This window comes from Hibiscus syriacus, unplaced genomic scaffold (assembly GCF_006381635.1).
Source record: "Hibiscus syriacus cultivar Baekdansim isolate YM2019G1 unplaced genomic scaffold, ASM638163v2 tig00112114_pilon, whole genome shotgun sequence".
Classification (NCBI taxonomy): domain Eukaryota; kingdom Viridiplantae; phylum Streptophyta; class Magnoliopsida; order Malvales; family Malvaceae; genus Hibiscus; species Hibiscus syriacus.
The window spans coordinates 1,346,819-1,374,217 of record NW_024063255.1 but is presented as its reverse complement, the minus strand read 5'-3'; the positions used below and the strand labels follow the sequence as shown (position 1 = coordinate 1,374,217).

General features: G+C 30.1%; 4 protein-coding genes across 4 annotated transcripts; 2 read left to right on the top strand and 2 right to left on the bottom strand.

Moving 5' to 3' along the window:
- Nucleotides 1-1,437: 1,437 nt before the first annotated feature.
- LOC120174680 (F-box protein At4g22280-like) lies at nucleotides 1,438-3,107 on the top strand. Its single transcript, XM_039181454.1, has 2 exons — nucleotides 1,438-1,770; nucleotides 1,819-3,107. The coding sequence occupies exons 1-2, from the start codon at nucleotides 1,439-1,441 to the stop codon at nucleotides 2,825-2,827; spliced, it is 1,341 nt and encodes a 446-aa protein (XP_039037385.1). The 5' UTR covers nucleotide 1,438; the 3' UTR covers nucleotides 2,828-3,107.
- Nucleotides 3,108-6,680: 3,573 nt separating this feature from the next.
- Nucleotides 6,681-8,153, top strand: LOC120174517 (WAT1-related protein At2g39510-like). The gene is made up of 6 exons (XM_039181334.1): nucleotides 6,681-6,768; nucleotides 6,843-6,959; nucleotides 7,028-7,274; nucleotides 7,354-7,515; nucleotides 7,598-7,746; nucleotides 7,833-8,153. Exons 1-6 carry the CDS (start codon nucleotides 6,686-6,688, stop codon nucleotides 8,005-8,007), a joined length of 933 nt encoding a protein of 310 aa, XP_039037265.1. The 5' UTR covers nucleotides 6,681-6,685; the 3' UTR covers nucleotides 8,008-8,153.
- A 4,560-nt stretch (nucleotides 8,154-12,713) lies between these two features.
- LOC120174542 (shikimate O-hydroxycinnamoyltransferase-like) lies at nucleotides 12,714-15,482 on the bottom strand. The gene is made up of 3 exons (XM_039181352.1): nucleotides 15,385-15,482; nucleotides 14,851-15,261; nucleotides 12,714-13,734 (listed from the first exon to the last, which is right to left on the bottom strand). The coding sequence occupies exons 2-3, from the start codon at nucleotides 15,259-15,261 to the stop codon at nucleotides 12,850-12,852; spliced, it is 1,296 nt and encodes a 431-aa protein (XP_039037283.1). The 5' UTR covers nucleotides 15,385-15,482; the 3' UTR covers nucleotides 12,714-12,849.
- An 8,329-nt stretch (nucleotides 15,483-23,811) lies between these two features.
- LOC120174555 (zinc finger protein ZAT11-like) lies at nucleotides 23,812-24,450 on the bottom strand. The gene has a single exon (XM_039181363.1). The coding sequence runs from the start codon at nucleotides 24,386-24,388 to the stop codon at nucleotides 23,876-23,878; it is 513 nt and encodes a 170-aa protein (XP_039037294.1). The 5' UTR covers nucleotides 24,389-24,450; the 3' UTR covers nucleotides 23,812-23,875.
- Nucleotides 24,451-27,399: the final 2,949 nt, after the last annotated feature.

Below are 27,399 nucleotides of genomic sequence, written 5' to 3'. Positions count from 1 at the left end.
TTCTCTGTTCTCTCCTGTTGCCGATGACCGAGAGAGACTGTTCCCCCCTTTTTATGATCACCGTTCCTAAAAAACCCTCTTTTCTTGCGTTTTTGTTTTGTTTTTGTCTTTGTGCTCTGTCTCTTGTTTGGTGTGCTTGCAGGTCACGGGTGCGAGCTGGTCACGAGTGCGAGCTGGTCACGGGCTTCAGGGAGGACTCTGTGAGTCTGCGCAGTCGGTGGAAGCTGACTGGTGGAGACGAACGGTCGACAGAGGCTCATTCTGGACGTGGAAGCGGCGCTGGGCATAGGCAAAAACCCTAATGGTCCTTTAATCTGGACCGTTGGATTAGGAGCAGATCCAACATCCAGGGTGAGCGGCGGCTGGAACCAAAAGCTGGAAACCCTAACGGGTTTTAGGGTTCTCTTATACTTGGGCCTGTTTGGTCTGGCCCGTTTTAGTTGTAACTCTGGTGTAGGCCCTGTAATAGTAAAAATAAATATACTTAATCCATGTTATAAATTATTATTATTTTATATTGCAATTTTATGCCATATATTTTCATGTTAATAACTAACAAATACCAAACTTATGCTAATAACCCTAATAATGATAATAGTAAAACCCCATTAAAATTAAATAACGCCCCGGACAAATCGAGCATCTACAATTAGCATTTTCTATTTATGTTACTAAAATTGCTGTTTAGATCAATTGTGTTTTCTGCTGAAAGTAATTATTGCTGGAACATCATATGTTTTCGTGAATGGAATTTCAATTAGTTTTAATCATTTATATTGCAAAGTTCAATCTTACTTGGATAACAATGCTGTGTTTTCAAGCTTGGAATTATACTAAAATGGTCGACAATATGTTCTCAAGGTAGTTAATTTGTTTGTCGATGCAAAAAACTTATTTTTTTTTGTTAAATTTGATTGTTTTATCGAATTTGAAATTTTGTCTCGAATTCCTTGCACTTTAGAATTCCTTTTAAAGTGAAAATCATTAAAATTTTAACCCAAATTCGGGTTTACACAATTAATGAATATATAAATTATGATAAAACTAAAAAATAGAAAATCTAATCCGATTAAAAAAAAAAGAAATCTAATTTGATTGAGATCGTAGAGAACTTAATTTGATTAAAAAAAACATATTTACTTTAATTAAAAAAGTAAAAAATCTACTTTCAATAAATTAATATCAAGTAAATCTTCTTTGTAATTATATATTATTTCTATGAATATATATTATAGATTAAAATTAGAAATTAAGGTTAGAGATGATATTATTTATGGAGTACTTTATAAACATTAGTTAAAGTCAAACGCATCAAGAAAACTTAGCCCATTGAAACCCAAAGAATTATCAAATGGGAGTGAGTTGTCAAGAGAAGAACCCCTTTTAATCAGTTCAGTTCCCGTGCTCCTGCCTTTTGTTGATTAGCCTACACTTCCTTATGGTCTTGCTTATTTCATTTATAATCCCAGAAATTATCTCGAAGCCTTGCACGGCTAATCGAGCAAAATACGAGGGCTTAGATAGTTTGCCCGATTCCATTCTTTGTCACATCTTGTCGTTCTTGCCCAGTAGAGATGCTGCTCGTACCTCAGTTCTTTCACCAAAGTGGAGGTATTTCTTTACTTCATCGTTGACTACACTCGATTTCGATGATTGCTTAGATGGGATGTGTTTGACTAAAAATTCTATGAAGAACTTTAAGGTGTTTGTTGATAAGTTCTTTTTTAACCCTAATCATCTACGATTAGAGTGCTTTAGGGTGAATGACCTGTGAGTGCGTGATGGTCAACTGGATGATGATCTTTTAAGCATTTCTAGTTGGCTTTATGCTGCATTATGGCGTGGTGTTAAGGAAGTTGAGGTAGACTTAGCTAATGGAGCCTGTTTGATATTGCTTCATCTTTTGTTTACTTGCACTTCACTGTTGAAATTGGAATTGTATATCCACAGTTGGAAAATGAAGGTTCCAAATAAGTTGAATTTACCTAAACTCAGAACTCTATATCTTTCGGACATGTCATTTGAAGAAGGTTTATCAATTCGTAGGTTAATCTCCACTTGCCCTGTGCTAGAAGATTTTGATCTTTGCCATTGTTACATTTATGGCACAAGTGATCTAAATATCCGTGGTCGTTCACTTACAAGTTTGGTTTTAGACTCCGTAATGCACTCCTCACATGAAGGTCATAGACATTTCGATTACGTGATCCAAGTTGATGCTCCAAATCTTGTCCGTTTCAAATATTCGGACTGTGTTGGCAAAGGATATGCTTTTAGAAACACAGAGTCTTTGGAAAAAGCTTGTATTACAATCACGCACTTTGATGATGTGAATCGTAATGAATTCGTAACACTTTGTGGAATTTGCAATGTACATACTCTACTTTTAACCATTCATGATAATAGTGTACTGCTTTCCCCAAAGCCTGACAAATCGGTGCTTGCATTTCGCAACCTTGTTGAATTGGAATTTAGGAATCCCGGTAGTGATTGGAAAGGAACATGGATCGTTGAGTTTCTGCGTTTTGTCCCTAATATGAAGAAACTTATCTTGGATTTGGTTGATGGATATAGAGGAATGAAGTCGCTCCCTCAAGAAGCGCCTCCTTGTTTGCTGTATCAGATCAAGCAGATTAGTATTTTATCTTTCGAGGAACATAAACAAATGTATGAAGTGGTTAGTTATTTCTTGAAGCTTGCATTAGTTCTAGAGAAACTCGAGTTCGGGGGTGCACGTCAACAGAGTATTATAGAAAAACTATTGAGTTTACCCAAGAGTTCAAAGGAATGTGAAGTCGTGATTCTTTGTAGTTCAGGGACACATTAGTGGGTCAGTACAACAATCTACATATTGTTGTATTTCAGTATAACAAAAAGAACATGTTAGCTCCATTCAAGTCAACAATGTCTCCACCGCTCCCCATCAAGTCAACAAGGTTCCACCGCTCCCCATCACACTATGGATAGATGGCAGGGAGGTCAAGTCCCATGGAAAGGATACTTACTAGGTTAGCTCCATTTTATATTTTTTTCTTCTTCTAACAATGTCTCATCCAAAGATTAGAGGCCCATTCTGATGATGTTTGGACTACATTCTGTATATTAGCTTCAGGACATTTTGTATATTTTACTGTTTGGACTACATTCTTGGATCTTATAAAAGTTTCAATTCTTGGACTCACCACTCCACTACCTTTATTGTTGGGAATCACGGTCTTTCTCGCTTCGTGAAGTTAAGATAGACACTTAGAGATTAAGGATAGTAAAGAGAGTACAAGAGTATAATTCTCTAATTTGGAGATTCTTTCACTATACAAAGAATAGTAGGATTATAAGGATGTGTTCACAAAATTTGACTCACACTTGGTGGCTCACTCAAGCTTGAGGATAAAGACTTCCCAAGTTATCTCTCTTCTCTCTCAAAGAGGCTCTCTAACTCTCTAGTTTCTCACTCTAAGAAGTTGACTCTCTTAGTGTTCTAGGATTTCTTGGGTGGTTAGGAATGAAGTCTCTCACCCTTATTTATACTACTCCACTTTCACAATGAATGGTGGAGATTATTTACATCCAAGGGTGGAGATTAATTATCTAGAATGCTCCACAAACTCTAAGAAGCTCTATACTCTTCCACTCCCTTTCATATTCTTCCATACTCTTCCATAAAGTTCCACACATCTCCTGAATTTTCCAGAGGATTTCATACTCTTCCACAAGCTTCTAGAGAGTTCTATACTTCTCTAGAGTTCTCCAGAATGTTTTAGAAAATTCTACATTTCTCCATAAAGCTCTAGAATTTTATATAACCTCTTCAATTAAAGAGAGGTCCAACATTTATTTTCCCAAAAAGGCTCTTGCGCTGTCCGAATCTTTCAATTGTCTCCAAGATAAATATTGTACTACTTGTATTTTCTTTCTCCGTCCTCTGTATTCTGCTTTCCTCTTGATTGTGAACAAAGCTTTTGGTACTAATGAATATGTACATTTTTTCCCTATAATGTTTACGTGCATATTATAATATTATGTGAAAAATGTAAATAAAAGAAAATAGGTAAATTTCACATTGGACATTATGCACATTAATCATTTTATCAAAGCTCAAGAACTATATTAGATAAATAACATTCGCAACAGGCTTGAACATTGGTCTGGCAGGAATTTAAGGTTTCCTGGTAGGCTTAATTTGGTGCGATCGGTGCTGTTTGGTATTGTTAATTTTTTATGTAGGCAGCTTTTGATTGTAAGTTTCTGTTTCTTTGGTTGCACTAGAACCCAATATTTCATCGTTTTATTTTCTGCCTCGAGTTGCATTTGTGTTTTCTTACAGTGTTCTACCATCAAAATAGGCATAAAAAAATTAGACATCTACGTAGGTTTAATGACGTCAAAACATTATCCATTGTTAGAATCGTACTGTACAGAATATTACTTGTGGCGATATAATTGTAGATGATCTTATTGAAATTCTGATAAGGCTAAAGAAGGTAGGAAACCTAATTAGATTGAGAGTAGAAAACTTAATTTAATTAAAAGTAAGAAACATATTTATTTTCAATGTTAATTAAAAAGTAAAAATCTACTTTTAATAAATTAATATTAAATAAATCTCCTTTATAATCATATGATTATTTCTATAAATATATATTAAAGATTAAAGTTAGAAATTAAGGTTACCCATATATTGGGGTGTTCAAAATCAGGTGCCCGTATTTTTGGGTACCTAAAATACTGGGTATTCGGGATATTCGAGTTCCAAAATATCGGTATTTATCTCCGCTTGTTAAGTCGGAATATCTATAAATTGAGTACATATGAAACTCGGGTATCCACACTTTTAGGCCATGCATATTTGGTTTATTTTTAATTTTTTTTTAAATTATATATATATATATTTTAAAATACATAGAGAAAAATTTAAAATTTAAAAGTCTCTAATACAGAATTCACTCGTAAAATTTTAAAATTTAAATTACATAATTAAAAGATAAAACTTATTAAAATTAAATTAAAGAAATATAATCAATTTTAAAATATTTTGAAGTAATTTAAATTGTTAGGTTAAAATAATTTAAGAAATTAATAATTTAAAATATTATGGTGAAATAATTTAAGAAATTAAGAATTTAAAATGTTATAATGAAATAATTTGAGAATTAGAAATAAAAAATCTAATATAAAAAAACATGTGAGAAATCGAGTACTAGGCGGGTAGCGGATTAAGCATTATTTTATTACTAGGGCCCGACCTGAAAATCTGCCAAAAATAGTGGACTGGGTACCTAATCCAAAAATTCGAGTATTTTCACTATAAATGTTCGATAATTTTAGATCAAATCAACAAGTTAACAGGCCAAATCATCTTGATAAAATATTTTTAAAGACCCCTACTTTTAATGGTCCACTCTGAAATTAACATAAATTAAATTAATCCTTTTTCGAGAGTACCTAAGAGCAAGGGCGCATCTCAAGGGGCATGCACGGAAGTGGTTCTCAAAAATGAAAAAAATAATAATAATTTAAGTCCCTTAATAATTGCAAAGTTGTAAGTTATACAATGGTGAATTGGTTTTTCGAACAAAAAAATAGACTTCAGTTTAATCCCTTGAAAAATCATAAAGTTTTCGTGAGTACAGTAACAAATAAATCATTTCAATTAAAACAATTCTTAATAAAATATGTAAAGAATTAATTTAAATTAAAACAAGTTTAAAAAATCATTCAAAATGTATATAAGATAAAACTCGAATATGAATATCCGAATACTCAAATCCTCAATCTTTCTTAACTTTACCTAGCCTTCATTGACGTATTCATTTTTCCTTTTCTATTAGTGCTTTTCATTTATGGTTCCCAAACAAGCTGGTTTGTTAGTAGTGCACAAATATATTGACACATGATTCCGTAACTGAAAGCCTAAGATACCTTGAGCAACAAGATTACTCTTTTTTAACGTACGAGAAACCAAAATTTAGCTCGATTGATTCATATATATAACTCTTAATAATTTGAAATTTTCGATTCTTAACATCAACAATTTCATTTTTTCATACTATATGTATGTGCTTGACATGTGTTTTTTGGTTTGATATTTATAAATTTCTCGGATATTCAAGTTCGAATATGTATACGAAACTCGAACTAACATGAATGAATGAGCACCGGAGACGGTTTCTTCATGAAAAAAGTATGATATCCGCATTTTTAGCAAGTTTTAGGGTTTTGATGTTGCATGAAACTGTTGATTGTACTATTGAGGACTGTTTTTCATGTTCACGTAATCCATTTTTCATTAAAGGAAAGGCAATATGTTGAGTGGGTTGATAGATTCGTATACCTGCACAAAAGGAAAGAAAACTCTTCACGTAATTACAATGGCGGCACATGGTGTTGGTTATATGTTTCATCCTGCCAAAGCTTTGATGAAAAATAACAATCTTTGAATCGATGGTGTCATGGACTCGAGTTTTCAATGACGGGAAGCCGTTTCTGGCTATGATTTTGATACAGTTGAGTTATGCCGTGATGTCGATTGTCGCGAAATGTGCGCTGAATCAGGGGATGAGTCCAAATGTATTGGTAGCATACCGGTTGGCTGCCGCCTCTGTTCTCATTACTCCGTTCGCCCTTGTTTTAGAAAGGTCTGTTTTTCTCTGTTTACGATCGGTTTCGGTTCGGGAAAGTTACCGTCATGATTTGGTTCTTATGCAGGAAATCAAGGCCGAAGATGACACTGAGTATCTTTGTCAAGATAATGCTGATCAGCTCACTCGAGTAATCTAGAATCCGTCATATTTTTACGGTTCAAATTATAATTGAATACTCATTTGATGAAATACTGTGTATAGGCCGGTGCTTGATCACAACTTCTTCTACACCGGGATGAAGTATACGACAGCGACGTTTACGGCTGCTATGTGCAACATTCTTCCTGCCTTAACCTTTGCATTGGCTTGCATCTTCAGGTAATGTCCTACTAGATTTAGCCTTCTTTTGTTTCTTGTACGAACTATTGCGATGATGGTTTTATCAGGCTCGAGAGAGTGGAGATCGGGAAGGTGCGTAGCCAAGCGAAGGTGGCTGGGACAGTGGTGACGGTCGGAGGAGCAATGATGATGACTCTTATCAAGGGGCCTAATCTAGAATTGCCGTGGACAAAGGGATGGAACCACCGCATTAGTCGATCCGGTACGAGCGGAGCTCACAAGCAAGATCTAATGATCGGTGCTCTTATGCTCATTGCAGGCTGTTGCTGTTGGTCTTGTTTCATCATTTCTCAAGTAAGAATTCGTTAATCTTTCGCCTTGATTCTTACACGAAATCAAAGGCTAAACGGCATCCGAAACTGACACTTAACAGGCAAGGATCCTAAAATCATACCCGGCTAAGCTTTCCCTTACTGCTCTCATATGCATCATGGGCACGGTGGAAGGTACCCTTCTCGCATTAGTAGCGGAATGGCACAATACATCAGTCTGGCGAATCCAATTCAACACCAAACTCGTTGCTGCTCTGTATGGCGTAAGATTCGAAGTTCGAGTACATGTTACTATCCCGAGAGTCGTATCTTAATACCCATATTAACGGATTGTTCTATGTGCAGGGGATGGTGACTGCATTCGCCCTATATACAATGGGGTCGGTAATGAAAGTAAGGGGTCCGGTTTTCGTGAGCGCTTTCAATCCGTTAGGCATGGTTATCGTCGCGGTTTTAGGCTCCTTCTTCTTAGCCGAAGAAATGTACCTAGGAAGGTTCGAATCAATCTCTCTCCTATATCATCAGACCGAATCATCTCTGCAATTTCGAAGTTTTCTTGATCATGATTCTTGTTTTGCAGAGTAATTGGCAGCATTGTCATTGTAATCGGCCTATATCTAGTTTTATGGGGTAAGAGCAAGGACCGACCTCAACTAAGGTCGGAAGGCACGGTGGTGCGAGCCGATCGACAAATGGATACTATTAATGGTCAAATAGAGAATCCAGACCCTGAATCTATTATCATAGAAAGATGATTAGAAGCATATGTGAAGTCTTTCAATTTTCTATATAAGGAAACCAGAGATCAACCACACATATACATACACATGATGAAGATTGATTAATTGATTAAAACATCTAATCTAACTGATTGTAACTTCAACATTGGATTAAATATTTTCATCATCTGGTTTTATTATATAAAGAATTCAAATTCGAACATTCAGAATAAGATTGAGAATAATGGCAAAATACCGTAGCAGGTATGTTATGCTTGAAAAACGCTCACCTAGCTACAATAATTAGTCATATTTCTTATATTTCAACAGCCTATCAATATCATAATCTATGTTCTCATAATTTTTTATACATTAAGATTCATATAATTAGACATACATTAATATCTGAGTTGAGTCGATTTAAAAAATTTCGAGTTGACAAGTCTTATTTTATAACTTAAAATTATTTCAATTTTTCAAGTCGAGTCGAATTTATTAAATTTAAGTTGACTTGAGTTTCTATTTAAATTTAATTGTTAAAAATATAATGTTATTGTATTATTTGATTCTAATTTAAATTGTTTTTTATTACCATATATAATATAAATATATATTTTTTCATATGTGATATACATATATCTTGCAGAGTTGAGGGACTAGACTCAAACTTGAACTAATCCACCAATTACTAAAAATTTCTTCGAGTTCTAGTTAATAAGTAGACTCAATTTAATTTTTTTAGTCGAATCAATTCAAATTGAGTAAAAAAAAATTATTTTTTTCTAATCAAATTCCGTTTTATTCATCCCTAATTATTGTTTGGTATACAATCTCTTGAAATTCAAATGGTTGGCCCAACAACAAGGCCCTTCCACCCTACAAATGCAAGAAATTGAAAGCTCAAGGGCTTGTTTCAGTAGGAGCTTCCCCCCCCCCCCCCCCGTATGGTACATCCACACTTATATTTAAGAATAAATGGCGTATTTAATTTTATTTTAGTCATTTAACTATTTTCTTTCAAAAACATATCTATCACCATGTTTTGATTATTTATTGTTAGAAAATAAACATAACTACTGATGTAATAATTTTTTTAAATTTTTTCAATAGTGACACATCATTATCACCATTAATTTTTTAACGACATGTGATCAAAACATAACTAAAATGTAATGTTATATACAATTTTGTATCATCACAAGAAATATTATGTACAACACGATACCGATTCAACAGTGACATTTTTATCTTTATTTTTAGCCACCCATAATTCATTAGCCTCAATAAATATTTACGAAGATTTAGTTTATTTTGTATGTGTGTCTCTGACAATAGAGCACCGTAAAAAAATAATTTTATCATTGACATTATTAATCTTTGTGGCGAATTAGATTCTCTTTTTTTTTTTAAATCCACTATGCTCATGGGATTGACTCACTTTTTCTTTTTCAAGTTTTTTATGGTCACGTATTTTCATTTTATTAATACATCGCTCAACATAAAATCCTCTTTCATCTTCTAACAGAGAAAAGTAATCGATAATTGCAATGCCTAAAACTGTTGAACTCTGTATAACACAAAATGTAATAGTCTTTCTCTATCCTTTTTATCATAACAATATAGCTTTTACAGACTCATAACTCCATCTTCACTATATGCACCATTAAGAATTAAGAGTACTCAACAAAATTAGATTCTTCTTCAAATCTAGAATGTGTCTCACATTCCCAAGTATTCAAATAATTTCATCAAACATTTAATCTTAATCTTAATTGTACGAATGTCAACGTCCTTACATAAGGCATTATTCCCTATAAAGACGACATATGTAGGCAATACCTTAAATGTTACAAATCAGTCTCGATTAAGAAACATGTTAGATATTGACTAAAATTCTAATTAGGAGTTGGATTTTATTGTAATTCAACTTATTGAAAATTACTTGGTGATTAAGTTTATTTAGTAAGAATTTTTATTGAATAAGTATTTGACTCTATAAATAGAGAGTACATCTTAGCCTTTAGAATTTTAAGAGAAAATTATTTTAGAATCTATAATCATTTTGTAGTTTTTATAACTTTTAGGGTTTATGTTGTGAAGATAGATTTTGTTGGATTTGAGATACTAATTTGGGATTCACTAGGTTTTGGTATAGATATTGAGTTTTGAGATATATGAGATATCATCTATTTGTACTATTTGTGATCTTTACATTTATATTTGATTATTATTCTACTCATTTGTGGAGGCAGACAAAGTTGAACCACGTTAAATATTGTCTTTTACACGTGTCTTATTTTTCGTTGGTATCGTTTTAGTTATTTCTCTACTCATAAAATCCTAAAAAGTTGTATTAGAGATATGATTCAAGTTATGAAGTTTTAAAGAAATTTGTTGGTGCAAATTTTTTTAGCGAAATTAGAGAACTGCAAGAGGAGTTTTTGCTACAATGAGATTTTCAACTGCAATGGATTAATTATCGATCAATCCAACGATACTTCAATAGATATTAAGTAAGATTGGAGTTTTTAAGATTTGACGGTGAAGCTTCAGCATATATTTGGCTTACATAATAATTAAAATTGTTCAAGATTCGAAGATCAATTTTCTAATGAAATTTTTGTGAAATGAGAGATTGCTAGATATTGACGCAAATTCTAATTAAAAGTTAAGTTTTTTATTTAATTCTATTGGTTGAAGATTACTTGGTGATTAAATTTATTTAATTTATAATTCTTATGAAATAAGAATTATTGGTAACCAAATATTTGGCTCTATAATTGAGTGTGTATTAGCCATTACAATTATGAGAAAATTATTTTATAGAAATTTTATTTTTTATATTATCCGTAACTTTTGAGGTTTACATTACATAAATAAATTTTGTAAAAATATTGGAGTTATTTGAGATTTGAGATACTCTTAACCTTCCAAAAAGGATGCATTTCTTATCTCTTTATTGGGATATTTTCTTGAAATCAAGAACATTTAATTGCACATATTTAATACATTTTGTATATCCAAAGTTTGTGTGTGCGCTTTATTGATTTATCAAAATATTATGTCACTTGGGAAATGATTATTTTGTGGTATTGTGCGTAGGAATTAATGGAGTTGTCATGGCAACAAAAGAGAAATCTAGAGTCAAAGTTGCCAAGGCAAGTGGAGAAGAGGAAGAAAAGATCCGCCGACTATAAAATTCAACCATCTGTCATATCCGTCCAGCTACTAGTCAGCCTGTAAGTTCCTAGTAGTCTATCACTCCTTTATTGATCTTTAGGAGATTGCATTCAAGGAAACAAATCGAAGGGAAAGGGAATCAAGGCGACGTGATTTTTGACTCAATTTTAAAAGGTTTTGAATTTGGTGATCATCTAGAAGGCCTTATATGGATCTTATGCTCTTTGAATATTGAGGGTCGAGTTTAGGGTGTTACAACATTCACTTAGATATGCATTGCTTGGTTACTTCTTGTGGCCATTGTAAAGAAAGAGAGGTATTAGTTTAGCCTTAAAATATGGAGTGATTTTATCTTAGTCATTTATAAAAGATAAGAGAATGTAAAGGTTATTAGAGAAGTGTTCATGGAGTGCCAGCTTGTATAGATCGTTTTGAGTACCACATTCAAGAATCTCGTTGATTTTTGGTTTCGAAGTTGTGAGTTGGTATTGGAAAGCTCTTAATTTATCTATTTTGATTCCTTAGAGTTCTGCGGTTTTGAAGTCTTGAAATGTAAGGGTTGGTATATTAGCCTTTTTTTTTATTGGAATGTCTTAACTCTGATGTGCCTTAATTTGTTTGGGTCGCATCGTCTCTCGTGGTAGTTACTTTAGTGGTATTCTACTGGACAAAAGTAATAATCAATGTGGTGACCTCGAATGGTGATTTAGAGTTTGCGTAGGTGTGTGGATCTTGAGTTCGGTGGCCGATAGTTATCTGGGCAGAATAATCGAGTCCGTTACAATTACAAAGGCTAATATACGTTGACATTAATCACTTATGGGCAGTCTTTCGGCATATATCGATTAGACCCCCTGGGTTGATGGTGTTACGAAAGAAATGTCATACTGCTCCTTGATCCTCGAGTTTCATGGTGTATAAATGAAATTGGATAATTCTGTTGGTTGAAGTGGTTTCCATTGTTGTCGGTTTGAGTTGGGTGTCTTAGGGTGTTTTATTGATATTGGTTGATGATTGTCGGATTTGTAATTCCTTAAGCTGTAGTCTTTACCTAGTTATACTATATTCTTTTCCTCCATATAAGTTTAGAGAGGTTTTTAACGAGATAAGCAACTTTGATTTTGAAATTGTTTGGTTTAATACTTAATAAAACCATATTTGTCGAGATACCAATCAATCAATCACCGTTTGAACATATATTGTGGCTCTTTGTTTAAATAAAAAAGATCGACATACCCCTATTTCCATCAACAATTCTATTTGCAACGCATAATTTATTTATAATAATTAAGCTGATTAAAGAACAATGAATTCGGGTAACCAATTTAGAATAATTATAAATCTAATTTTTATGTCATAGGAAGTAAATTTATACATCCAATATAGATATAGATTGAATTGATAGTTACTATATAAAAATTATTAAACTATCACTCAATATATTTTTCCAATCCAAGACCCTTTTTAACAAATAATATTAATAAACCAAAAAGAAAATGAAACATGAAAAGAACTGAACAAGTTTAGTTTAAACCAAATTTATTTGTAATGATAAAAAGAACTAAAGCAACCAACACGTTTGTCCATACCTAGATAAACTATTCCGATGACAATCATTACAATCCTCGTATGTGGAAAGTAAATGTCTATCGTCATTTATTACATCTCCAGTACGAGATTGATGAAATAACATAAGTACTAAAACTCATAAACAAGTTTCTCAAACAGCTTCATGTGGGAAGTTTCTAAGCGAGTTACCAGTGATAGGCTCCCATCATTACTTGGACTTGGTATCACGTAAATTTTGCCTTCCTGCACCACATTTGCTGGTCCCATATAAATGGGGCGACCCCATCCGAAATCTGCATCATATATAGGCAACCGTGTCCATGGAATAACATTAAGGTTCGGGCATCGGAAAGTATGGGATCCTCTGACCAAAGTGTTTAAATCAGACACTTTCTCAATGTAATCAATGGCTGATCTCAAATATTCATCATCAATCTCCTTTAATCGTCCATGGATCCTTTCTATGGTATAGGCTAATGATTCGGTTCCGAGATCGCCGGCTTCTGCTATCAGTGCAGCCATAAAGATTACATTACCGAAGTAGCCTTGTGGGAGAGGAGGATTCAATCTAAACCGACCATCAACTGGAAAATACAGCTTGGTGGGTTGATCATCAGAAAGACCCCTTGCTTTACTTACACAACGCCATATATGTGCAGCCAAGATGTTGAAACTACTATATTTTGCAGCACTGTTTGCATTTGCTTTGGCTTTGGCTTTCAGGGTATTCAATTGATCAACTGAGAGCTTAAAGGTTGAGACAATGGATGGCTTAAGATCATGTGATGGAGAGTTCATTAATGGAGATGGATCATATTCAACATGGTGGAATTTAGGCATTGGTGGATCTCGAGCACGAAGAAGAGTTCGATCAATGAAGGGGGCGATTGCAGGTGACAGCCCCCTTGCAGTGTCAGCCCAACTATTGATGAAATGAAGATCCGATGTGCCATCTCCTAAGGTATGTTGCACCCCAACTCCAAGACAAACTCCACCGCATTTGAACTTGGTTACCTAGTAAAATGTACTGACCATAAATCAATAATGAAAAATGATATGGGTTTGACTCTCTTTCCATCAATATTATCATCAATTGAGCTCAAATTGCCACTTTGACACAATAAATAAAAATTATTTATTTATAAAATATTTTTATAACTACTCAAGATACTATTTAACTTTTAGAATTATATCATTTATATTATTAAACTTTTAATTATTTTAATTATAACAATAAACTCTGATTTTAACTTCAATTATACCATTAGACCATTAAAATTAAAATGAAATAGACAAAATGATATCGTTTTAGTGTAATTATCAATGCCCAAAACAATATCATTTTAAACACTAAATTTTAAGGGTACACTTATTTTACTACTAGACTTTTAAATGGTTCACTTTCCGGTACTACACTTTTCTGATCAAAGTTGATAGAAAATGTCGCTTTTCACCAATCACTATTCACGACAAAATTGGTAGCAAAACGTTCGTATTTTACTACTCTTCATTCTCCTAAAATTAGTTTCTATTAAAATCATTCAAAATCAATGAAATTAAACAAAAAACATATACAAATTCGGGGATTTACAAGCTTTCTCGATTTTGAAGCGTTTGCTTAAAAATTTGAAAAGTGAAAAGTATTATTTCAAAAGATAAAAAACATACTCTAAAACTAACCTCATTGGACTACTATAAGAGGAGATCAAAATATTAGCATGTCGAATCTTTAGACGAATATTTATCATTTTTAAGTGAATTTCATAAAAAAATAATAATTCGATGAGAAGTACAATATGAACATTTTGATATAAATCTTGTGAGACCAATGATGGACAACAATTGGCCGCTAGCTACGGCTGGGAAATTTTAATGCCTAAAACATAATATCTTCAAAGTTTAGTGACCAAATCAATGCATTTAAAATTCAATATATAAAATGACACCATTTTAAGCATAAGTCGCATCATCATAATGTCCTATTATTAAAATTTAACGGTTCAATGACATAATCAAAGTTAATATCAATGTTTAATAATTAATATTACGATTAGAGCAATTTAAAATTTAATGATATAAACTATATATCATCTAGCTCAATGATTCAAAAGAAATACTTCAAAAGATTACCTGCGATACGAAGAGTGGATAAGAAGAAATTCCTGCAGAATAGTCGACCTTAGGAACTAATTTCAAGACCTGAGAATCTTCACTAAAATCACCAACTAAATCATCCATGACTGAACTAGTTTCAGCTTCCACAAACAAAACTCCTTCCCCGTTGCACAATATTTCAAGTCTTTCATTTTCATCAAATCCCAACCTTCCAGCAAAAGGATAAAATGGCACAAGAATCTTGCTCAAAGCCTCCTTAAGCTTTCCAGTGTCAAAGAAATCAGAAGAACCATTAGGCTTATAGTAGTATATTGTGGGGATGTGGTACCTTGTCATCACCACGTCTAAGTTGGAGTTCCATAGACTTTTCTGGGGAGTTTCTTCGGCAGGACGAACAATCGTGGACGCCTTTATGGTAATCTCCATCTATGATAAATGAGTTCAAAAACATGCATAAACTTTCAGTGTTATTGTTTGATGGAAGACGAGAAAGAAAGAAAAAGAAAAAGAAACGTAAGGATTAAGGATTAGAATACCGAATATTCATACCTTGGAATAGTCTAAACAACTTGCCGTTTGAGAATGAGGTACGTGGCTGTGTGTTTGATTGAGGCAAGTAATATAGGATTCCAGAGCAGTTAGTTTGTTCGGGGTCGAATCCTAATGATAGCAAATAGGGTAAATTAAACTAAAAGGATCGTATTATAATAGATTTTTGTAAAATTTGATTTGGATTAATTTTTATATTAGATTCTAATAATTATTTCAAAAATAAAAAGACTATCAAACGATGTGAAGGGTCAGGAAAATAATTTTTGTGAACTTTCAAAATTCACCCCATCAAAAAATAAATTAATGAACATAATACTTTTTAACAATGGTCTGAATTATAATATTTTTATTTTTATTTATGCACTAAAAAAAACTATTTTAAAAAAACAGTACCTTCTTGATAAATGAATTTCTCTTTAGTTGTACTTTTGATAGGATGTATCTCTGTTGATGTGATAGAAAATTTTAATACGAGTTAAGGTCAAAATGAAAGAAACAATTATAAGGGGTTAAAAATACTAGAAAAATTGTACAAGCACTATTTAAAAAGAACAAATGCACGAATATATGTCAAAAATATATAATTGAACAAGTTAGGCCGAACAAGAATGGTAATATTTTCAATCACTCAATAAATATATTAATATATTAATTAGAATGTTGTATTTAAATGTTTTTAAAAAAATTATATTTAAATAATACGAGATTTAAAAATTTTATTCTCAAACTTATTTATTTTGAGTTGTTAAAGACAAGGTTTGAGTTTGATAAGACATACATCAGTACAAGTAAAGGCAAGTTTAAATATTAAGATTTCACGTATTTTAGAAGATAACAACACTCTTTTGATTGTCATATTAACATGTATTTGATCAAATTTAAAATACATATTTTACAGATTAAAATCACTAAATTTGACTATGAGATTTTAAGCTTATATCAAATTTGTACGATTACATCTTTTATACATATAGTATATATTATTTTTACTGAAATACGTAGGCTATGTCAAATGCACCTTCTAGAAATGTGATAAATAAATATTTTAAGTGCTATTAATATAAATAAATATTATTCTCATAAAATTATCGTTAAATTAATTTATTTTTTATTTTTTAAAACTAGAAATGGGCCGGCATTTATTAAAATCAACCAACAGGAGAATAGTTGAAAAACCAAAAAAAAAAGGAAAATGGTTAGTTTTCTGTACGATAATTTAATATAAAGTTAAAAAAATATATTACCGGAAATAATAATATTTTTTAATATTTTTGATATAGTACTATTTAAAATATTATTTTTTCTGTCAAAAATATTAATTTCGTTACTTAAAATAAATATTTTCGATATTATATTTTTTATAGAAAAAAAATAATATTTTAAGTAGTATCTGATATTAATATTTATGATAAAAATAACATTTTAAATAACACTTTATTGAAAATACTAAAAAAATATTAATATTTTTAATATTCTCTTTCTTTAATGGACTTATTTTTCGTAGATATTTATGAGAAAATAAAGCAAAGATATGTTTGACACAACAATGCAATCCAGCTCATGAAGGATAGTGGACAGCAAAATAAAATGCGGCAGCTGAAGATTAAATGGTGTGGACGGTAGGAAGAAAGGATTAAATGGTGTGGACGGTAGGAAGAAAGGATTAAATGGAGACGGTTGAAAAGTAAAAGTCGAGGTTGATGTTTAATTACGATATACGATGCAAAATTTGAGGCGGCAAAGCTTCGAAAAAGATGAGTCTGGCAGTAGCAAAGTTAGACCACGGTAAGGAATAATAGAAGCATTTAATTGGCTGATTTTTTTGCAATAATGTAATTGGAAAAAATTATTTGAAATAATATGTTATAGAGATTATTTTCTCGAAATAGTACACATTAGAGTCATATTAAACTTTCTGTGTCTCTTCAAAGTCGTATAGAACACCATGTGATCCTCCTTTCTCATATCACCATACGACTTTCTCAGGTTGTATTTTTCAATAATATAAGCTTTTTACTTTGTTATATATATAATAAAATTTTGAATTTATTATTGGGGAAAGTATGGTGGTCCAGGAAGAAGAGAGTCGCATGGTGTTCCTTGTGATCTTGGGGAGATGCAGAGAGCTTAGTGCGACTCCGATTTGTACTGTAACATTCATCCTATTCGAATAAATAATTTCTCGAGTGTATTATTCAAATAATTTTTTTCGACTACATTATTGCAAGAAAATCACCCCAGTTAATTAGTGCCTGTATAAAGGTTTAGATGATTGAAGTCAATAGAAATATATAAATATATGTGAGAAGAAAATACGACAGAGAGAAAGAGTGAAGCTTAGCAAAATTTGATGGTGTTTGTAAATTAGTCACAGTTAATGTTAATGTTTGTATTTGTATTTTAGTCATTGACGGATTTTCGTAGGGGTCAGGGAAGCTTCAGCTCCTGCTATTTTTTAATTATTAATTAATATTAAAAATATATAATTTAAAAAAAATAAATAAAGAAAAATTTATTCGATCCTCTCAATTAAAAAATTATATTTCTGAAAAGTAAAAAATATTTTAACCCCACCTTAGAAAAATTTATTCGTCCTCCTCAATTAAAAAATTATATTTATAAAAAATAAAAAAATATTTCAACCCTTATCTTAATAATTTGGAGATCTTCTACGGAAGTTGCTCTCAATCTGGTGTTGGGGGCAACCTACTATCTTACCTCCCCTTACCCCATTACATATGGGAATAAGGGACAACCATTTATCTTAATAAATTTCTAGTTCCGCCCCTGATTGTAGTTCGGATTAATAATAGAGTGTGAATTATCAAAAAATTTAGCTGACTCTATTCCCATATGTAATGGGATAAGGGGGAGGTATGATAGTAGGTTGCCCCCAACGTTAGGTTGAGAGCAGATTCCGTGAGAGACCTCCGGCAGTCAGAATTATCAAAGTGTACTGAATGTTCATTCACGCTTCCAACAATACATTATAAATGATAAGGCACCATTTAATTCAAAATATTTTATTAATTATATTAATAATATGTAATTTTATACATTATCAGTTAATAAGATAATAAGACATCATAAAAATTTAGAATTAAGTTTTCTTAAAAATCAAGGGTATAAATGATTTTCTAAAATGATGAAGATCAATTCTAGAAGTTTTAGAATAATTTGAAAATTAACTATATGATTTGTTTGATTAAAAAAATTTAGACACAAAAAACAATAAATTAATTTAATATGATGAGATATTAAACTCTTTAAATAGATTGAAAATTTGAATCTTAACGATTACAAATAAAATAAATTAAAAAAATCTTTTCATAATTAACTTTTACAAAAGCTAGTCTAAAATAATTGATTAATATATCCAATATCAATAATTAAATAATAAAAAAGTTAGGCACGCATGTTATTTTCTTCGGGCAAAAGAAGAATTATATATACAGTACTATTCCTACCTACCTACCGCCACTAGCAATCATTTCAATTTGTTATTTGTCTTCCATCAAATCAAACCGGGTTGGTGGAATCCTTTGAACTGCTCCCACCATGCACCACAAATGCATTAATTTAAACTGCATCCATCTTTATTTAATTATCTAATTATTTTTATATTTTTATTTTGATCATTTAATTATATTTTTTAAAATTATATTTTATTTTAATAGAATTATTGATGTAATATTTTTAATTTTTAATAATGCTATAACATTATTTTATAATAATACATCAATATCATCATATTAATTTTTTAATGGCAGGTGACCAAAATATAATAAAAACATAAATTTAAATATGATTTTTAGAAAAATAATTGAATAACTAAAACAAAACCATCAAAATAATTGAATGACTTAAATATGTAATTTACCCTTAATTTTGTTGTCACTCCATTGTTTAGTGTTTCCTCAATGATTTTCTTTATTGTATATATACGCATTTGTTTATATATTTCAAAAGATAATCCTTTACGGATTATTTTATGTCAAAAAGGAGAAATTAAAATAATGATAATAATATTATATGAATATTTTTTTATAATTATCAATATTTGATCTATTAATAAAGTAATTTAGATCGGATATTACAGAGGCGATGGCGACCCTACCAATGCAATTTTCTCTATTCACAAACGTCATGATTTAAACTACTAACTTTACTTAAAAGATTTAGTGTTTCATCCTACTAGACCAATTAGTTATTGATAAATACTACATGAATATTAAAAGTAAGCTTATCATTAGACTTATAATCGTTACATTAGTGGGTTAACAAATAATCATTATGATTAACATTAGTATTCGATCTTTGTTAGAAGGGTTAAGATGAAAACACTATTGTAAGAACAACATTAATATTAAAGTGGCCAAGTTAGAAGGGCTATTCTTGAGTATTTCGAACTTTTGTAGTGCGATTTTGTCTTCGTTCTTACAATAGTGTGTGTCTTCATGTGTTTGGTGCCACTTTATTATTAATGAGCATTTTTCTTTATTGATTTATGTTTTATTTGTTTGAATGGATACTTTATGCTTCAATATTCAATATATTGGCTTGAAGCAACCAATGAAGGAAACGTATGAAAATTTGCCAAAAGATATGGCGTATAGACGCCCACATCAACATGTAGACTCAATGCTCACATGAATCCATTTGTCAACATGATATTCTTTCTCATTCCTTTACTGTGTTATTAAAAATTTTATTATTAAATAATTGAAAATATTTCATAACAGATATTACATTGTAATCGTCTTTTATTAATAAAAAATATTTTATTTGCTGGATAAATTACAATAATGATCACTCTTATTTTAATTTTATTTAATGATTTAAAAATATTTTAGTTATTTATGCTATTAATTTATTATATTTTGGTCATTGAGTTTTAATTTCGATTATTTTATTGATGTGATATATTAATAAAATAGATTAATTTTAACTTGACTTCTAAATTAAAAAAAAATTAATCTAACTTATAAACTTCAGATAAAATATCAATTTAATCCTTGAATTCAATCAAAGTCTCGACTAATCGATCATGATTCACCACTTTCGTCTATCATCGCTATCCCAAATTTTCTAGTTCACTCTTGTTTGATATCATGAATACAAATTTAGTATTCACTTCATCAAAAAAAATAATGTGAACTCCATAAATATAACCTACAATCCTTAGACTTTCTTTAATATTAAGTAATAATAATACATTTATCATTAACTTAAAAAACACCAAAAAACTAAATCTATATCATAATTTAATTCATAAATTCTCAATACTATTATTTTATTGAATAAGTAATTATAACTTAAAATTAAAGTATAGCAGTAAATTTTAATAATAAGTTTTTAAGATAATTTTAAACATTTAATATTATTTTCTTTTATTTTTCCTACAATTACGTACTAGCACTAACACAAGTCCACATGTTGAAGATGCTAATATGCACACGACACATTCCAAAAAAAAAATAATATGCAAACGACAATAAGTATGAAACTGCAGCCTCATACCGAATTCACATGGACCCTACATTCCCATGGATTTTATAAAGGGGTTGTTAAGTCTAATGGCAAGGATACCATCATAGTGGGAGCTGAATGAAAATTTAAAATTATAGAAATTTATTAACTTAATATAAAATTTTATATTCGTCCTGATTAAAGTGTGGTGGTGGATAGTGGGTAAGAAAATTCATTTTGCTACTTAAACTAATAAAAATAAGTCGATTATATGCGATGCAAAAAATATTAAAGATACCCAACAACGAGAGAACCACAATCACCAATACTCTTCTTGTTTCTTTCATACTATGGACTAAAATGAAACAAATGTCAAATGTAAAGGCTAGAATAATAAATATTAAAAAATAATGTGCTAAAATTAAATAAAAGTAAGATAAAGGCACTGGAATGTAAATATTGAAAAGAAAGTTGCAATAACTAATGGAACTGGAATGTAAATTGCAGGAAGTTAAAATGCTGAAATATAATTTGCTCCAAAATTAAATAAAGGACTAAAATAAAATAATTGCAAAAATTAAATACAAATTGAAATAGTGTGAACTGCAATTAAGAAAAACAAGTAAAATGAAAATCAAAGCGCTCAAATTAAAAGAACATAAAATAAATAATAATAACTAATAAGCAAATAAGGAATTAAGGATTAATAAATCAAATTATAAGCTGAAATGGAAATAAAGAAGGGACTAAAATGGGAAGCATCCAAAGGTGGAAAACATATACATGGAAATCGAGAAGAAAAGAACTTGTACATTTTAGGGTCCAATATTAGCCCGAAAGAAAACGGCACAGATCAAAAGCAAAATATTATTGAAGAAAAGGGTGCCCAAGAGTACGACGACCCAAGTCGCAACTTGCAACCCACGAGCCGTAGCTTGAATTTCCTTAAAATTAAAATATAAATTAATCGATTAATAAATTAAATATTAATAAAAAAATCACAAAGAGCGTCGGAATCAACCGACCCCTTACAACTATCAACATGTGCAAATTGACCATTTAATAATAGAATAAAACTAAACAAGAAAAGGATTAAAACACAATCAAGCCACTCAGATAATACATACAAATATTATTGTTGATGGTGAATAATACACACCATCAACATGAACATAAAAATACATATAACAATAATAACTTATTGATAAATTAATCATACCAATACTTAATAATGACCTATTTTTATGTACCAAAGAATAGTGACTTATTTTTTATGATTGTGAATATCTATTAATACCCAATCCGAAGATATAACGTAGAAATAAATCAATTACATAACATAATAAATGTTATCTGAAGATACAAACATTAAATCAAACTCTAAAAAATGTATTATATATATATAATGTGCTAAACAAGATAAAATCATTCACTACTTTAAAAACAAAACAGAAAGACAAACATAAAAATTTAAATTAATATAACTTAAAATAATATAATATAAAGTCTAGAGAAAGAAGGGGAAGGAATTAAACAAAAAAGAAATAGAAGAGTATGTAGTCGACAACGGATTTAAAGTTAGTGTTGTCACCATCGATGAACAAATGTAGAGAGACATTAGTCGAATGCTCAAAATCATCTTACTCAACAGCAGGGTTGGACTGAGAGAGTAGGTGGAGATGATCACTCTTTTTAAAAAAATTAATTCTTATGTATTTTAAATATATTTTTATATTTTAATTGAAAATTTATTTTCACCCTTATAATTTTATAAGATTGACTCCGTTTAAAATTTTATAAATTTATCCTCTCTTATATCCGTTCTGCTGTATTTCTATGAGTTGAATGAAGCTTACTATGTTGTAAGGGTTCTACTATCGCAATCGTTAAGAACTATTAAAGTGTTAACTAAGTATAAACTTTATATTACAAACGTTAATATATATTTTTATAATATTTATATTTAATTTCATAAATCATAGTTTAATAAAATCACTTTATATTACAAACACTAATATATTTTCAGCAACATTTCTATAATTATTTGTCTCTTGAAAATTATTTTAAATATATAAGATAATGCATATGATTATGTAATAATTAATTTACATATTATTTTAGCGTTTAAAATATGACATATATTCTAACTAAACTTGACATAAATAATATTAATTTCATATAATATATTTAAAATGTTTGTTTTTATAAAAGAAATATTGCATAACATCAAATATTAATAATGAGTTACCAAAATATGTTTTATATGCGTTTATTATATTTTAAATTAAAACCTTTCTTGTATCACCATATTAATAAATTTGAATATAATTTAAATTAATATATTATAAATTCTACAACATAATATCTAAAACAAATATATTATATTTTCAAATAATAATATAAAAAATAAATATTACACACATTTTAAAATAGATTGTATAAAATAAAGAAGAGTTAATATAAATCTAAACTTAAGTGAGGAAGAACCAAAAATAGCATTGGAGTTTAGTGCTCGTACTCTTATTTAAAAAAAATTAGCCTTTTTATTTTTTTAGATTTAAAAATTTAAGTTCAATTGTTAAAATTATTAAAATTCTTTTGTAAATTCGTTGATGTGACTTATTAAAATAAAATAATATACAGACTTATAAACCATATAATAAAAAAATGATGTTGTAATGAACTTAAATTTAACAATAAATTTTAACATTAACAACTGGACTTGACTAAAAAATAGGACTATATTCTAAATATACAAAGAGTACAAAGACTTGAAACATATTTTAACCATAAAATGCCAAACCCAGAAAGATGGTGAAAACGTGAACATAAATAAATGTTGTTTATCTTCTGGGTAGAGCCTTCTTGCATTCATCCTTTTATCATGTTGATGTGCAAACAAATTAACCAAAAATTCATAATAAATATATTTATTTTCAATGAAAATATATATACAAGAACTCCACTGGATATTATTTTAAAAAAATTATATAGCTATAATTAATCAGAATGGAAGAGTTTAGAAGAAACAATCTATTGCTGGAGCTGCCTTCTCAAGCTTAAACAATTCCATATCATTCTCCAATGGAGTCAAGTTCAAATCCAAGCATAAGACCCTTCTGCTATTAGATTTCTTCACAATTGCTGCCATCACTGCCTCGTCATGTTGGTCTTGGTTTTCACTCGAACCAGTCCTGTGCCTCCTCATGTGTCCCCCTAATGCTTGCCCGATCGCGAACTCGACCCCGCAGATTGAGCACTCGTGTGTCTTAGGCTTTGCCGGAGGTCGATTCTCGGCTGAACTATCATCTCCGTCAATAAGCTTCAGTTTCTTATGGCTAGCTCGGTGACCTCCTAGAGCTTGAAACGAACCGAACTGCCTATTACATGTTTTGCACTCGAAAACCCTAGTATGGTTGTTGTTGTTGAAGATGGCATGTTGATCATAAGTGTTCCCTCCTTGTGAAAGGAGCATCAAGCAATTTGCCAAAGCCAAATTATTCTCAATTTCACTAGGAAAACTTCTCTTCATATTGTTTTGGAGTGGTTGGGTATGGTGTGAAAATGCAAGTTGTTTTGGGGTATTTGATATGATTTATTTTCAAATAAAAAGAAGCACAATGGGGGTATATGTATTGGTTGGTTTGAGACTTGAAAGAGAGAAGAGAGAGAGAGATGGAAGTTTTGACTTTTAAAGTTGACCTTTTAGAATGACGTTTGTGCCCTTATTTTTAAATGTTTGTTAAACAAGTTTGATCATTTTAGGTAAGATTATAAAAGTAAGGGTAGACTACCTATTTGGTCACCATCTTATTCTCATGTTTCTATTTTAGTCATTCAATTATTTTTTTTAAATTATATAATATTATGTTTCGTTTTAGTTTTAATACAATTTAAAAATAATATAAATTACTATAAAATTAATTTTTGACACATTACAAATAATATTTAAATGTTACCACATGTTTCATCCTTAAAATATAATTTTGGTTATTATATATATTAGTTACAATGTATTATATGATATTGGCGTGTGAAGGGTTTTGAGTGTGAAATGAGTTCCACTTGTGCATGCGTCTGCATGACCGAATTGCTGAGCCAAGCCTCATGGATCGAGCGAGTTGGAAGTCTTTCTTGACGAGTTCGAGTCTTCAATTTCATACAAGTTTCACACCTTTTATTATTATTATTATTATTATTATTATTATTATTATTATTATTATTATTGATGCATTTGCATCCTTATCACATATGCTAAGAAGTCTTTTACAAGTAGATATAACATATTTGTCATTAAAAGGAAAAAAAGGAAACGAAATTTTGTGAAAGGTTCGTTCAAATCTCATCTTATACCGATAAAATATGAGAAGAATGACCCAACCCTTAACTTTAATAATAGGGTAAATTATAAAGTTTTTACTCAACTTTCTTCTCACTTCTATTTTGATCATTAAAGTTTTTTAAAAAATTAATTTACTCGTTGAACTTTCAATTTACTTCTATTTTAGTCACTTGAGTGTTAAATCATAAATAGAAGTGTGACATGACAGCCACATGTGCTGATGTGAATTGTTTTTTTTTATTGAAATTGAATCCATGAGTCATTCACACCATTTTTTTATTTTATTTTCTTCCTCCAAAGATGAAAGTTTTATAGTTTCATTCATGTGTCATGCTGACATTGCAATTATCATTCTTGGGTGTCTTCTCCGACCACAAGATATTGACAAACTCGTTTCATTATCTCCTACCACTCTATCTGTTTAGATTTGACCTAAATCACTTTAAAATCATAAAACCCAACCCTAAATTCAAAACTCATGAAACCATAAACCAATATGATCTATAATATCCACCATTCGGTTACTGTTAAATCAAGATATACAACTCGTTTCCTCGTTCTCCACATCCCCGCCATTGGGATTTGGAAGAAGATGTTTCATGAAAAAACAAAAAAACAAATTGAAACTAAGTTTTTTTTTTGCAAGTAAAGAAAGTTTTGACACCATTTCATAGTTTTAAAAAGAAAAAGGTATATTCAAATATTAAGATTTTAAATTTGAGTGTCAGTATATTCAAATATTATATACGAATTAAATTTTTTCTTTATATTAATTTAAGCCCGATAATACGTGGACATGTTTGAATTCTAACATTTGGATTTTATTTGTAGATAAAAATAGGATCGATGTATAATTTCTAGATGAAATGTGAATATAATTTAATATTTTAAAGGGGCAAAATCTAAACTAAATAATTTGTTCATCTATTGTTTCGTCATCGCTTATTTGATATTTCACAGACGAAATTGAAAAAGAAATAATAATAAAAACCCAATTTAATAAAATTTCACAATAATCTTCCGTTTGAATAAAAATGTCGTGTCAAACAATCCACTCTATTAGCGACGACTTCGTCCTGAATTTTTGAGCTGCCACTATTTACGTGTCAAACACTCAAGAGACACAAATACGTCCGGGCACATTAAATCCGTCGCCAAAAGTGTTTCTTTGTTTGCTTTTGCTTAATTTTCCATGTTTCAACTAATGGGAAATTCTAGAGACAGTTTAATTTAAAGTAAAAATGATGTTAGATGTAACTGAAATTGCGATAAAAATTATAATATTTTAGGTTAGATACAATTTAAAATATTATATTTTCTCTAATATTTTAGGTTGAACATAAATTTTTTCAATTGACAATCGAAAATGTTACATTTTTCGTAAAATTTTAAGTTCAATCAAAAATGTTAGTAGAAAAGTAACATTTTAGGTTGCTCAAAACCTAAAATGTTATGCTTTTTTTATCATATTTTCAGTTATGTCTCATAATTATTGTTATTTAGTCTTAAATTTGATTGTCGCACATCAGAATCACTCCAATTTAGAGAATGATACCAAATGGATATTTTTTTTCATCAGGATTCAAACAATTTTATTTGTAAGTATTCATTCCCTTGTTATATAATCTAATTAAAAGAATAAGAAACAATTATAGATTTTTAAAATTTAAATTTGAAATCTTTTTTAAATCAACTATTAGTATACAATTAATTTATTGACTAATTTAGATTTAGTTTTATTAAGGCTTATTACGAGTGACCCTTCCAACCTAGTTTACTCCATTCACAATCACCAAGATATGAATCTCTAACATTACTTAAAGAATTGAATGTATTATCCTACTAGATCAATTGGTTGTTGATTAAATTCAAAATTTTTAATTATATATTATATTATTTGAAGTTCTATAAGTAATTAGTGAGAAAAGTAGAAAACATTTTTAAATTAAAGAGGTGACAAAGGAGGGGAACGAGGGGTGGTTGAACAAAATATTATAACAAAACAATATAGTGGCGGCTAGTCAATTTTTGAAGCTGATTATGACTTAACTCAAAGCCCTTATTTTTTTCAATTATTTGTTAAGTATGTTTAATTAGTGATTTTTGTTAATAATTACTTACATTTCAAAGTAAACTCTTTTAGTTGACGTGGAGTAGACATTAAACTTTGTCCAAAAACAAGTTCAAATTGTAATTAAATA

What these genes read in the sequence shown, in the direction of transcription:
- LOC120174680 (XM_039181454.1), top strand. Translation starts at nt 1,439, where the DNA reads ATGGTCTTGCTTATTTCATTTATAATCCCAGAAATTATCTCGAAGCCT. An exon ending in TGCTTTAGGGTGAATGACCT is followed by an intron (nt 1,771 to 1,818) that starts GTGAGTGCGTGA and finishes AAGCATTTCTAG; the next exon opens with TTGGCTTTATGCTGCATTAT.
- LOC120174517 (XM_039181334.1), top strand. Translation starts at nt 6,686, where the DNA reads ATGATTTGGTTCTTATGCAGGAAATCAAGGCCGAAGATGACACTGAGT. An exon ending in GCATTGGCTTGCATCTTCAG is followed by an intron (nt 6,960 to 7,027) that starts GTAATGTCCTAC and finishes TGGTTTTATCAG; the next exon opens with GCTCGAGAGAGTGGAGATCG. An exon ending in CTTGTTTCATCATTTCTCAA is followed by an intron (nt 7,275 to 7,353) that starts GTAAGAATTCGT and finishes GACACTTAACAG; the next exon opens with GCAAGGATCCTAAAATCATA.
- LOC120174542 (XM_039181352.1), bottom strand. Translation starts at nt 15,261, where the DNA reads ATGGAGATTACCATAAAGGCGTCCACGATTGTTCGTCCTGCCGAAGAA. An exon ending in ATCCACTCTTCGTATCGCAG is followed by an intron (nt 13,735 to 14,850) that starts GTAATCTTTTGA and finishes ACATTTTACTAG; the next exon opens with GTAACCAAGTTCAAATGCGG.
- LOC120174555 (XM_039181363.1), bottom strand. Translation starts at nt 24,388, where the DNA reads ATGAAGAGAAGTTTTCCTAGTGAAATTGAGAATAATTTGGCTTTGGCA.